General features: G+C 42.2%; 1 protein-coding gene across 1 annotated transcript in view; it reads left to right on the top strand.

Moving 5' to 3' along the window:
• KCNIP4 (potassium voltage-gated channel interacting protein 4) overlaps positions 1 to 12,434 on the top strand; it is a 618,256-nt gene extending 605,822 nt beyond the window's left edge. The window contains exon 8 of the mRNA XM_085643329.1: positions 11,984 to 12,434. Coding sequence (XP_085499455.1) covers positions 11,984 to 12,031 — 48 coding nt within the window. The 3' untranslated portion in view covers positions 12,032 to 12,434. The remainder of the gene's footprint in view (positions 1 to 11,983) is intronic.
• The last annotated feature ends 401 nt before the right edge of the window (positions 12,435 to 12,835 follow it).

Genomic DNA, 12,835 nt, shown 5'->3' on the forward strand with positions numbered 1-12,835 from the left:
TTTTGAAGTTTGTGGGTGAGGTTTTTGTTGATGCCGGCATAGAGTACGTTGCCGCAGTCAAGTCTGTTGGTGACAAGGGCATGCATGACGGTCTTTCTGTGTTCGAGTGGGATCCATTTGAAGGTTTTGCGCAGGAGGCGGAGGGTGTGGAAGCAGGAGGATGCGACTGGTTGATCAGGCAGTCCATTTTGAGATCGGAGTCCAGGATGATTCTGAGGTTGCGTGCTTGGTCCGTTGGGGTGGGCGGGCTTACGAGGGCAGGGGGCCACCAGGTGTTGATCCAGGCATCGGGGTGTGGGCCCATGATGAGTACTTCTGTTTTGTCCGTGTTGAGTTGTAGACAGCTGCTCTTCATCCATTTGGCGACTGCTTCCATGCCTTCTTGAAAGTTATGTTTGGATGCATTGGGTTCGATGGAGAGGGAGAGGGTGAGTTGGGTGTCGTCTCCGTATGAAACAATGTTGAGGCCATGGGCTCTGACGATGGGTGCGAGCGGAGCCATGTAGACGTTGAACAATGTGGGTCTGATGGAAGATCCTTGGGGGACTCTACAGATGGTCGGTGTGGGGTCCGAGAGGAAGGGAGGGAGTCTGACCCGCTGCTTTCTGCCGGAGAGGAATGAGCGGATCAAGTCGAGGGCCTTGTCCCAGATCCCTACATCGTGAAGTCTGCATGTTAGGGTGTGGTGAGAGACTGAGTCGAAGACCGCTGAAAGGTCGAGGAGGATGAGGGCTACTGTCTCGCCTTTGCCCAGGAGGGAGCGAATGTCGTCTGTTGCGGTGAGGAGGACGGTTTCCGTGCTGTGGTTCTTTCTGTAGCCAGACTGGGAGGAGTCAAGGATGTTGTGCTCTTCGATGAAAGTGGCGAGTGAATAAGTGATGTAATGTGTAAATGACTGGATGGATTAGTGAAAGGATGAATGGATGAGTGAAAGGGTGAATGGATGGATAATGAGAGAAAGGATGGATGGATGCGTGAGTAGAAGGATGGATGAGGGTAAATAGATTGATGTATGGGTGGAAGGGTAGATGGATGGGTAAAAGGGTTGATGGATCAGTAAAAGGATGGATGGATGAGAGAAATGATGGATGGATGAATTGATAAGTGAAAGGGTGAATGAATGGATGGATGAGTGACAGGGTGGATGTAAGGATGGACGAGTGAGTGAAAGGGAGGGTAGATGGACAAAAGGATGGATAGATGAGTGAAAGGGTGGATGGATGAGAGAAAGGTTGGATGATTGAGTCAAAGGATGGATGAGTGATACAGGGTCAATGGATGGATTCATAAGTGGATGAGTAAATGGATGAGTGAGTGGATGGGTGAAGGGTGGATTGAAGGATGGGTGGCTAAGTGAAAGGGGAATGGCGAGAGAAAGGGAGGATGAATGGATGAGTGAAAGCATGGATGAATGATTGGCAGAATGGATGGGCGAATGGTTGCCTGGAGCAGTGAAAAGAAGAATGTAAAGATGGATGAGTGAAATAATGCATACACAAGTGAAAGGGAGGGTGGAGAGCTGAAGAAAGGATGGATGGATGGATGAGTGAAAGGTTGAATGGATAAGTGACTGCTTGGATGGATGAGTAAGTGAAAGGATGGCTGGATGGGTGAAAGGGTGAATGGTTGGATGGATGAGTGAATGGATGGGTGGAAGAGTGGATGGATGAGTGAGTGAACAGGAGGGTAGATGGGCAAAAGGATGGAGAGATGAGTGAAAGGGTGGATGGATGAGAAAGAATGGATGGGTGGATGAGTGATAGGGTCAATGGATGATTCATGAGCGGATAAATAAATTGATGAGTGGGTGGATGGGTGAAGGGTGAATGGAAGGATATGTGGCTAAGTGAAGGGGAAATGGAGAGAGAAAGGGAGGGTGAATGGATAGATGAGTGAAAGCATGGATGAATGTTTGGCAGAATGGATGGGCGAATGGGTGCCTGGAGGAGTGAAAAGAAGAATGTAAAGATGGATGAGTGAAAGAATGCATACATTAGTGAAAGGGAGGATGGAGAGCTGGAAGAAAGGATGGATGGATGAGTGAGAAGTTGAATGGATGGATGAGTGACTGGGTGGATGGATGAGGAAGTGAAAGGATGGCTGGATGGGTGAAAGGGTAAATGGTTGTATGGATGGATGGAAGGGTGGAAGAGTGCATGGATGAGTGAAAGGATGGCTTGGGTGAAAAGGTAAATTATTGGATTGATAGATGTGTGAATGGATGGATAGGTGTAGGGTGGTTGGTGGTTGGATGAGTGAAAGGATGGATTCAGTGAAAGGGTGGATGGATGATGGATGGATGAGTGAAAGGGTGGATGGAGGATAGATGATGGATAGGTTTGCAAATTGTTGAAAAGTTTTGGATATGGCTGGGAACACAGATGGAAGGACAGAATGAATGGTGAAAGGCTGAATGATGGATGAAAGAATTAATAGATGACAGAATGTAAATTTGAAATGGTGGATATCAGGGGTTTGATGGAAAGATGAATGGCTAGATCCTTGGCCAAGAGAGCTCTTCTGGGGAGGGTTGTGATATCTTACCTTGCTTTCTTGGTGCCATAAGAGCATTATTTCAAAGTGGGAGGTGTTTAAATTTCCTGGCTACTCCCTTGTCTAGGTGTTACTATTCTGTATTTGCGTTGTGCTTATGTGTGGGATCCATACATCATGAATATGGCATTTGAGTGACACCCAACTGCTACTTGAATGTCACACTAGTAATTGTAAATGTTTGCATGTTTTGTTTTAGGTGTAAGGTTTTAGGGAGAGCCTCGTAGTGCCATGAGCTGTGCTTGAGATGAATATTGTGTTTGTAGCAATAGGCAAGACATCACAAATAAACTTTGTAATAGTAAACCCATGTGGGATCCCACTGCTTCAGGTGAAGCAGTGTGATCCCACATTGGTTTCCTGTTTAAAAGGCTCCCTCGAGCCGGATGAGCTGATGAGCTTGCGGAGAGGCACCTGCGCGCCTTGAGAGGTACTGTACTTTCGATAATCCATGGTGGAACTTTGGCGGCCGCCCCCTACTGCAGCCTGTATATTTTCACCGGCCAGAAGACGAGAAGCGATTGGGTCGGAGGACCCATTGATGATCCGATTCAGGTGGTGAGTAATACGGCATACGGCATAGGAGGGGAGGTTTAGAGAAAGGCACTAAGTCAGTCAGCTCAGACACTGTGGGTAAAGACCAATTTATGAAAGGGAAACACCTCACGATGTCTGCGGAAACAGTCTAAGAACGAGAGGCAGCAGCAGATGAGGTATTTGGCAATCTGCCTACGACATCCACTAACCAGTTATATACACAAAGAGGTGGAGTCAATGGTGGGAGCATAAATCCCTAACAAAATATGCGGAAGTAGGGAGAGTCCCGCGGGGACTGATAATTTTACTTGCTCCAAGTTTCGACAAACCTAATCCGCATATGCTAAAAGAATGGGGGGAAAGTACCTTGCAGCTTCAAGGAACCTTGTTAACATTTTAATCAAATATGCTGCCATAGATCGTTTGTCTATTTTAGAGGAGATTAATCTGATCAATGAGAAGCTCAATAAATTAGAAGAAACTGAATATGTAAAAAAAAAACAGGAAGGCTATCAAAGAAAGACTACGAAAACATGAAGACAAGATTAAAATCAGAAAAGCTCACAAATTTGCGCGCGATCAAGCGGATTATGCCAACGGGCAGATTTTTACATTTGCGCGCAAATTTGACAATGCCAAACGACAAGAATACAGCAATAAAAGCAAGAGTGGTACCGCAAATGCATCATCAAATATAGTGCCAGATGCTAATGATGACATTTCCAGTGCCGATACAATATCATTAACAAGTTATTCAAGCTTAGAACAGGCAAACAGTACAAATGAAATTGAGTTTGTGTGAAGACTTGGATTTTTTAGTAGAAGAAAAACTACAGACTCTGAGGCCGAGACAGCAAAGGAGGCCAAACGAAAGAGAAACAACAACACAAGAAGGCGTGACAGGAGAAAAAGGCGCAAACAAAAATCAAAAGAAAGAAACGCAATGGCAGAGGAAACGGTAAAAAATGATAATTCTATAATCAACCTTTCATCTGTAGTATTGACGAAAGCCGAAGAACAATTATTGGCACATGGATTAAACTATTGCCCAGGGCAACGTTTTGATTATGCAAGCACTCGGATCGATGTATTTTGCTTTATTAGAAAACTTAAACTTAAAATGTTGTTTGCAATTAAACCTGGAAAAAACAAAACTAACGAGGCATTGGACGGTTATGATGGCGAAGGTCGGGCGCTCACTGTGTCCGACATCCCCACTCTATTGACACTGCACGATTTAAATGAAGAAACTAGGTCGCAGTCCCCTGTTTCCGATATAGACACTGCTACACAAACCAGACTACGCAAAATCAACTGGACACAGAAAGGGGCTGGGATCAGCCCTTTTAAACCCAAATCATGTTTTATTCCACTCATGCCCAAAGACGCTGTGGACATTTTTCAAGAAAGAGTCACTGAAGATATTAAAAAATTATATCACCAAGTAAAAGGCAAGAAGAAAAACATACAGTATAAAAAATATGAATATGCAAAATTAATGAAGAAATTGGGAGAAAACAATGAAATAATAATAAAAAAAATCAGACAAAGGAGGAAACCTGGTGATATGGCCTAAAAGCGATTATATTCAGGAAGCTAAAAGACAACTTGATAAACCTGTTTGTTATGAGAGAACTACATTAAAGGAATACAACAATGCAAAGGAGACTTTACAAAGGCAATTGGCACAATGGAGACGGGAGGGACTCATCTCTACAGATGAATATAAATTTATGTATAATGAATTTCCAGTCCTTCCCGTACTATATTTAATTCCCAAAGTGCATAAAAACACTATGCCCATTCCAGGAAGGCCCATCATATCGGCCATCAACAGCATGGGAGAAAAAGTAGGACAATATATTGATTGTTTCCTACAAGACATGGTGAAATAACTACTCAGCTATGTGAAGGATACTGGTGACTTCCTTATCAAAACTAAAGTCATAATATGGACGGATGATTTGTTGTTAATTACCTTAGATATAGAGTCTCTCTATACGAGTATTGATCACAACATGGGTCTACAAGCAGTCAAGTATTTTTTAGACAAAAGACCGTGTGAATATTATGAACACAATAAGGTTGTCCTAGATCTTATTACATGGCGCCTCAATAATAACTTTTTTCTTTTCAGCAAAGACATATTCAGGCAACTAAGAGGAGTTGCGATGGGAGCCTGTTTCTCCACCAGCTACGCGTGCTTGCACGTTGGCAGGTGGGAGGAACAGGTTCTGAAACACGAACAGCGTGATAAGTTTGAGAAGCATATTTTGTGCTATCTCAGATATATAGATGATTTTTTATAGTGTGGAAGGGTGAGGAAAGGGATGCTCTTGAATTTATCAAAGCTATCAATGTGAATTCGTTGAACCTCAACGTCACTTCCCATATAAATAAACATAACATTACATTTTTGGATGTTAAAGTCTGTATCAGGGATGGCAAATTTGAAACAACGCTGTTTAGGAAGCCTACATCAGGGAATGTCACGCTTCACGCTAGGAGTGCCCATCCTAAACACCTCATAGCGAGTATACCCTATGGGGAGATTTTAAGACTCAAACGGATCTGTAGTCTTGAATCTGACTTTACCATTTGCCTGCAGGACACCATGAATAGACTCAGGGCAATAGGATATACTGACAGAACTTTGAATGAAGCTTTGGAAAAGGCAAGCATGAGACCGAGAATGAGTCTTTTCAAGGGTAGTGAGGCTGCCATTTCTGATCCAATTGCTGAGTCTGGAACCCTATGTAAAGACAATGAGGGCCCCAAACTCATTACCACCTATAGCAATGAGGAAAGAAAAATCAGATCAATAATCAAAAAGAATTAGCCAATCGTCCTCACTGATGGAGTGTTGCGTACTAGATTACCCGCAACTCCTTTGATTACCTTTAGAAGAGCGATATGTATGGGTTCCATTTTGGATAAAAGCAGCCCTGAGATTAGACAGTCTATGACTTGGTTAAAACCAGCTCAGGGTTTCAGGAAATGTTCAACCTGCAGGGCCTGTAAATTTGGCACCAACAAGACTCATTACCTGACTCCATTTAGTGAGAATGAAACAGCCATTGTGGGTAGCTTTAACTGCAGAACTGAATACGCGGTGTATGTTCTGACATGCACCTGTGGTTTCAATTACATCAGTAGTACCAAGCTACAGGTGCATGTCAGAATTCTTCAAATCTGCATGCTATATTGCATAGGGATCCAGTGTATCCAGTAGCGAGGCATTTTAAAAGAGTACACAACAACAATGTAAATTGCCTCACATATTTTGTGATTCGTTCTGTTCCCAAACCACAGCGTTATACACTAGAATGATCCTCGAATTTGACAGTAAGTGGCCCAACGGTCTGAATAAAACAGAGGACATGCACAATTTTCTCTGAAATCCGGATAACATCTCAGGTTACAGTTGCATCTGGAGGGTTCAGCTACATGATGCTATGTTATACAATAGCTGTAACAGTTTCTAAAAGAGTTAAAGAATATACCTTTACAAATCAAAATTGGAAGTGGATGTACGATAGTAGACACCTTTTAATCATGATGTAATGATTTGGGTACCTTATCTGCTGTAGCAATTGTTTTTACAATGATTAATTTTTTAGTATGATGTTTATTATGCAATGATATTTATATGATTGTAACAGTATTGACCAGGATGTTGTTTTTACAGTTATTAATATACTTAAATTTGCACACACCATACTGATGCACTTTTATTGGTTTATTCCATATATTTGCACTTTAGCACTTTTTTGCACTTTTGTCCTTGCTGCTATGCACTTATGAACTTTTTTAGCAGGTCTTCATTGGAATGGAATAAACAATAGTGAACAGGGCGTTTTTGAAATATAACATGGAATGTATATTTTGAATAAGAAGGATTTATCCAGAAAAATGTAAACACTTGCAGGACATATCACATCTGTATTGCGCGGTTTGGCGATAAAACGTGCTTCGTGGAAAATGTGGTATTAGTACCGAGATGTGGGCAACTATCTATTTATTTTAGCATTTGCTGATAATTGATTTTGCATATAAGGATGATTGTTGCCAAATCCGAGATCTTAATGTATTTATACAGATATACAATACCATGCTTTGTGAATAATATTATATGTCCGCATTTGACAATGGAATGTTTTGAAATTATTAGCCTTTGGCAAAACTTCTATTTATTCTTGTGAAAAGCTCTGGGAACGCTAAGTCTGTTTTCCATGTTTTTGATCATGTGATACGGAACCCGGTGAGATGGGTGTGCACTTTGTAACAGTTAAAAGAATCAAGGATGGCTGTGTTCCGCATGTGTACAAGGGCTCTAGTAGCCCGAAACGCGTCATTTTGTGAGGAAATGGTCTAATTAAATAACATCTTGCCTGATATTCCGTGAGTCTGTCTCTCCTACACACCTAAACAATAGGCTTGTAAAGGTATATATATATATATAGATAGATATATATATCTATAGAGAGAGACATAAATATATAGGTACGCACACATTTACAAGGCTACAGTTACTTAACTTACCATGGCAGGATGGCAGAACCTCCACCCTGAGGCCCCTTCTCTCTTCCCTACCATCTCCCCTCCACTGGGAGCATGCAGCCCAATCAACCTCCTCCTGTACTGCCTCAAAGATAGATTACTAAATTGTTTTCAGTCTTCAGAGGCCACTGTGAAAAAGAGCATACTGTTCAATTCTTCTTTGCTGAATTACCTGACCTCTGTCTGAAAAACCGGGACATGTATTTAAATTGAAAAAAGGGTCAGGACAATGGAACAGTCCACCGAAACCTGGGACTGTCCAGGGAAATCTGGGATGTCCTTTACTAGTCACAACCCTCAGTGGGTCAGCATCAAAAGGAGTATCAGATTTGTGTTTCAGTATCTGCCTGACAAGAACTTGGTCTTCTCTGTTGAACACAGTGCTGCGAGCACAGTGGCACCAGTCCTCATAGGTTTTCATTTTGAGTTTGTGAGATGAATTAGTAATGTGAAGATTGTCACTAGATCTCTCATTGGTCCATTGTGGCAGTTTTATTCCTTCGGCTGTCCCAAACATTAAGGTGGCAGGGCTTTCACCCGTTGTAGAATGGGGAGTTGACCTGTATGCAGGAAGTGCAGACTGAAGAATTTATTTGAGTTCAAGCTTTTCCAGTACAACACGCTGAACAGTCTAATTGAGGGTGCTCATAAATCTCTCAACCACACCTTCGCCAGTGGCCAGAGTGGTGTGCTTTTTTGATGCTTAACGTACAGATGAGTGAGAAAATCTTTAGAATTCTCGAATATTGAAAGGCCGGGCATTGTCGGATTTCAAAATCAAAGGAACACCTCATGTTGCAAGGATACTTTTTAATCTCTCAGTTACTCTGTCATGAGAAGTTGATGACAGATCTTCCATAAAGGGAAACTGGGAATATTCATCAACAACGACTAGTAGATGATGTCCATTGTCAAGGGGTCCAAAGAAATCAATTGCAATCTTCGCACATGCATACTTTGTAAGGTCAGACATGTTTAACAGATGTGTGGTTGTCTTGGATGACAAGCAGTTACACAAATGACATGCTTTTAACTCTTTTTCAAGCCTTTTATCAAGACGAGGGAACCACACTCTGTCCAGTAGAGCTTGTTTCATAGACTCTCTGGTGTGGCAATTCTTGACCCCCGTAAGATGATGCCTTCTATGGTAACTGAAATTCTTCCTGCACATTTTTTGAATTTCTTGTATTCAAGGTTATCATGAAGAGGTCAATTATGTTTTGTTACGATTGGTGTGGATCAATGTCTTTGAGTATTAGCAAATCCCTGTCAGTACTCATGGCAGCAATGATCTTTTCTATCATTATGGCAGCAGGGGTACTGAACTTCACAATGGAGGTAACATAAGCATCAGTTGCTTTAGAATAAGTGCCATGACACTGTATTGGCACACGTGAGAAGTAGTCAGCAGGATTTTGACTTTTTCCTGGACTAAGCACAATTGTATAATCCTACTCCTGCAATCACAACCCCCTCCTCTCAATGCGAGGGGGCATCTTGGCTTTAGGATTGCTGAAAATGGTGAGCACTGCTTGGTGGTCGGTGACAACTGTGAAATGATTTCTATGTAGGAGCACATGAAAATGCTCTCAAACCCATATGACAGCAAGGATCTCTTTTTCAGGTTGTGAATAAGCACATTCTGTCAATGACAGACTTCGACTAGCATAAGCCACAATGTGTCTTGGGGCATTGGCATGTCCAGTGTGCTGGGAAAGGATGGACCCATTTTCACACAAGGAGAGTGAGAGGATGAATGGGACAGTTGCGTTCTCACAATCAAAACTTTTTTATCACTATAGGCAACTGTTGCCAAAACGGTAAACCCACCAAGGGTTACAGTTTTTTTGAGAGATTCCTACGATGTTATGTGTGTCAGGTGTAATATCAAAGATATTGAAGAAGACGCCTCACTCACATAATAGATAAGATGATACTATCTGGGCAGACTCAACCAAAGATATAATGGGAGTTCTTATATAAGTAGGTAACTGGTTAAGCAGGGAACCAGATTTTTTAGAACTAAAAATACTTACAAGTGTACCCCTACTCGATCCTTTATTCTGGGGCACTTGTGGTACCATTAAAAACCATATGTTGGTTTTTTTTTAACATTATTCTATTCAAATGTACCCTCCTATAAATGCCAACATGTTTCGGCCCTCATTTAAACAGCCCAATTGGGTCTGGGGCCTTCGTCAGGGCGTTGTGTTTCTGTTCCTTAATTAAAAATGGCGTCCTGTAGTCACACATTCGTCAAGGATCCGCCACCGCTTATTCGCCTACTCGACACATCGCCTGCCGTGATTCGACGGCAGGCGATGTGTCGAGTAGGCGAATAAGCGGTGGCGGATCCTTGACGAATGTGTGACTACAGGACGCCATTTTTGACACACGATTCCTGCGTGATGCTAGGAAGTATCCACCAGTAGAAAATCTACTGGAGTTCGAATACAAGAAGTGCAGGTGAGTGCATTAGGCCTCACTTTTGGTATGCATGAAGTATATGCGTAAAGCCCAGGCAGGGACCTTAAATTAAGGGACAGAAACACATTGCCCTGACGAAGGCCCCAGACCCGATTGGGCTATTTAAATGAGGGCCGAAACATGTTGGCATTCTAGGTGTATTTGCGGAACACTCCTAATGCACTCTATGTAACCCACAGCTGTCAACTCCTCCTTCACCCCAGTCCTGATGAAGACCCGCATTGACCACTCAATAACGCATATATTGGGTTGATACGTCGATAGGCACCTCTTGGCCCAGATCAAGACTCTGCATGCAAAGGCATTAATGTGGATATGGCAGCAGAGCCATTGTTTTCGCTAGACACTCTGGTCTTCAATGTATATATTGTTATCACTTTGTACATAATGTTCACCATACTGCTTCACTGAGCACATTATGTCACATATTCATTATGCACTTTAAGTATCACCTCTTGTTGACAGCAATTTTATCAACCCATGAGTATATATAAATGATGGAATTTATATAAAACGACCTATCACTCGCAATGCAGCATTGCTCTGGTGTTTTTTTTTTTTGTGTGTGTGTTCCGTATTATTTGAATTGTCCTAAGATTGAAAGCTGTGAATATTTAACCTCTCTAGAATTGTATTTTGAAAGGAACTTAACAGGATAAGAAATAATTGTTCGCACCCGGCAGAACCATTGTTTTGCTTTTATATCATACCCAGGTTCTGAGGGACACAGGGTCACCCCATTGTTGATTGTCTGATGCACTTCAGGGCAGTCGCGATTAAGGCCCGACTGTGCCTTATTCAATTAAGATATTTAATCAAACACACCACAATAGAAGTAGGCTATATAAACTGCGGAGAGCGCCAACCCCACTTGCCTTACACGTCTGATGGCAGAAGGCTCTTTCCTCCACAATATCGTAACTGGGAGGAAATAATTAGTGAATTAGAAGCGCATATGGCTGTCAAAATCCCAGGTGACAATTTTCGGAATCCCACAAGAGATCGATCTACCAAGAAACACACTCACGTTCTGCGGTCTGGTCTTGATTGTGGCAAAAATGGGTTTAGCTAAACTTTAGGGGATGTGGCAACCCCCCACATAGGATTAATGGCAATCGGGTGGGAATATGTGCAAGAGGTGGAATGGGGTGGTGTACGCAGGGCGAGAATGTCCCAGGAAGGTTTAGAAGGGTTGGGGCAAGGGAGAAGGCCCCTCGGAGAGTGAGCATACCAGGTGAGGGAAACACATTGGCACTGAGGGGTCCCGCATGGTCTGGGACGAAAGCACTACATGTCCTTTTGTTAAATGGCAGGTATTGGCCCGGCGGCCAAAATTTAGCAGGAAGGTTCATTTTGCTGATCGATTTTAATGTGCTGTATGATGTGTACTGCTGTGCTGGTCTGGCTTCTTTATGTATGTTTTATTTTCTCGTTTCATTTTGCGGTCTTTTTCACCACCCAAATATATATATTAATCTTTTTTAAGTGTATTTAAAAATGGTCTCTACTGAATAATTTTCTTTGGTATTTTGTAAACAGTTAGCACATTTGGTATTTCTATCACTCATGCGCTAAATGCTATGTTTAGTGAGGAATAGTGGAAATGTGGCATGTGCTTAGTGTTGCTTTTTTTTATAGAAAATGTAGGATTTAATTCATCCGAATGTCCAACATCTACTTGAAAAGTTCGAATTATAAAAATGGGAAGTGATTCATGGACAGTAGCCATTGGCATGAGGTTTAGATGCTAGCAACAGAAACAGTCATTCACATAATGTAATTGACATAAAATGCAATGCTATTGTTAAATGTTATCTAAATCTATCTTTTTTTCCTTTTTTGACAGGATGAAAATATCATGCGCTCAATGCAATTGTTTGAAAACGTTATTTAATACATCAGCCTATCTACAGCTCGGCGGACAATTATATTATGACGACACATAAACCCTGGATTTGCCATCCCTAGGATAAATAGATGGCTCAGCTTGTACACTGAGATTTATATTATGCAAATCAGCTCGTTTGTTTGGTTACAATGCCTTTTGAACCGCACGTCACTAGCTGCAGAGATTTCCTTCTGTCGTTTCATAGGGTGATTGCCATTATGCATAATCTGTGTTGTGAGACATAAGTGGCTCAGACTGAACACATATCAGTTACATACCTGCCTATGTACAAATTAGTGCCACTGTGTGAAGAAGTGATGGGGCCTTAAAAGGCGAGGGGCCTGGTATCGAGAGCTATTTAAGAGGCATTGTGCCCCTCACCAAGCCCCCACGCCCCTCCCAAAACAAATAAAAACAAAGGTTCATTGAGGCTGTGGCAGATGTCCTGGGGTGTTTTCACACCAATCAATGGACATTGTCTGCTAACTGCCTCAGAAAATGGACTAAAATCCCACTGTTTGCAGTGGTTTTCAGCTCGTTTTCCCTGCCACCTTGTGATTTAGGCTCCTCACTGGGTGACTATGTGAAAGGAGCCAAAATGATGTGGCACACGGTGGCCCCGTGTGAGTTGGCAGGTCTGCAGGTATGATGCAAATAGTGCTGGAGTCAGTCATCCATTAGTGTTCAAAGGATTTACACATTGTACTGATAGAGAGTAGATATGACATCCATAAAAATAACTATAAAACATTACACAACAAGAGATAGAAAGCAACAAGGGGCATTATGCAGGTCTCACCGGCCTTTCCT

Source organism: Triturus cristatus, chromosome 2_2 (genome assembly GCF_964204655.1).
Source record: "Triturus cristatus chromosome 2_2, aTriCri1.1, whole genome shotgun sequence".
NCBI classification, from domain to species: domain Eukaryota; kingdom Metazoa; phylum Chordata; class Amphibia; order Caudata; family Salamandridae; genus Triturus; species Triturus cristatus.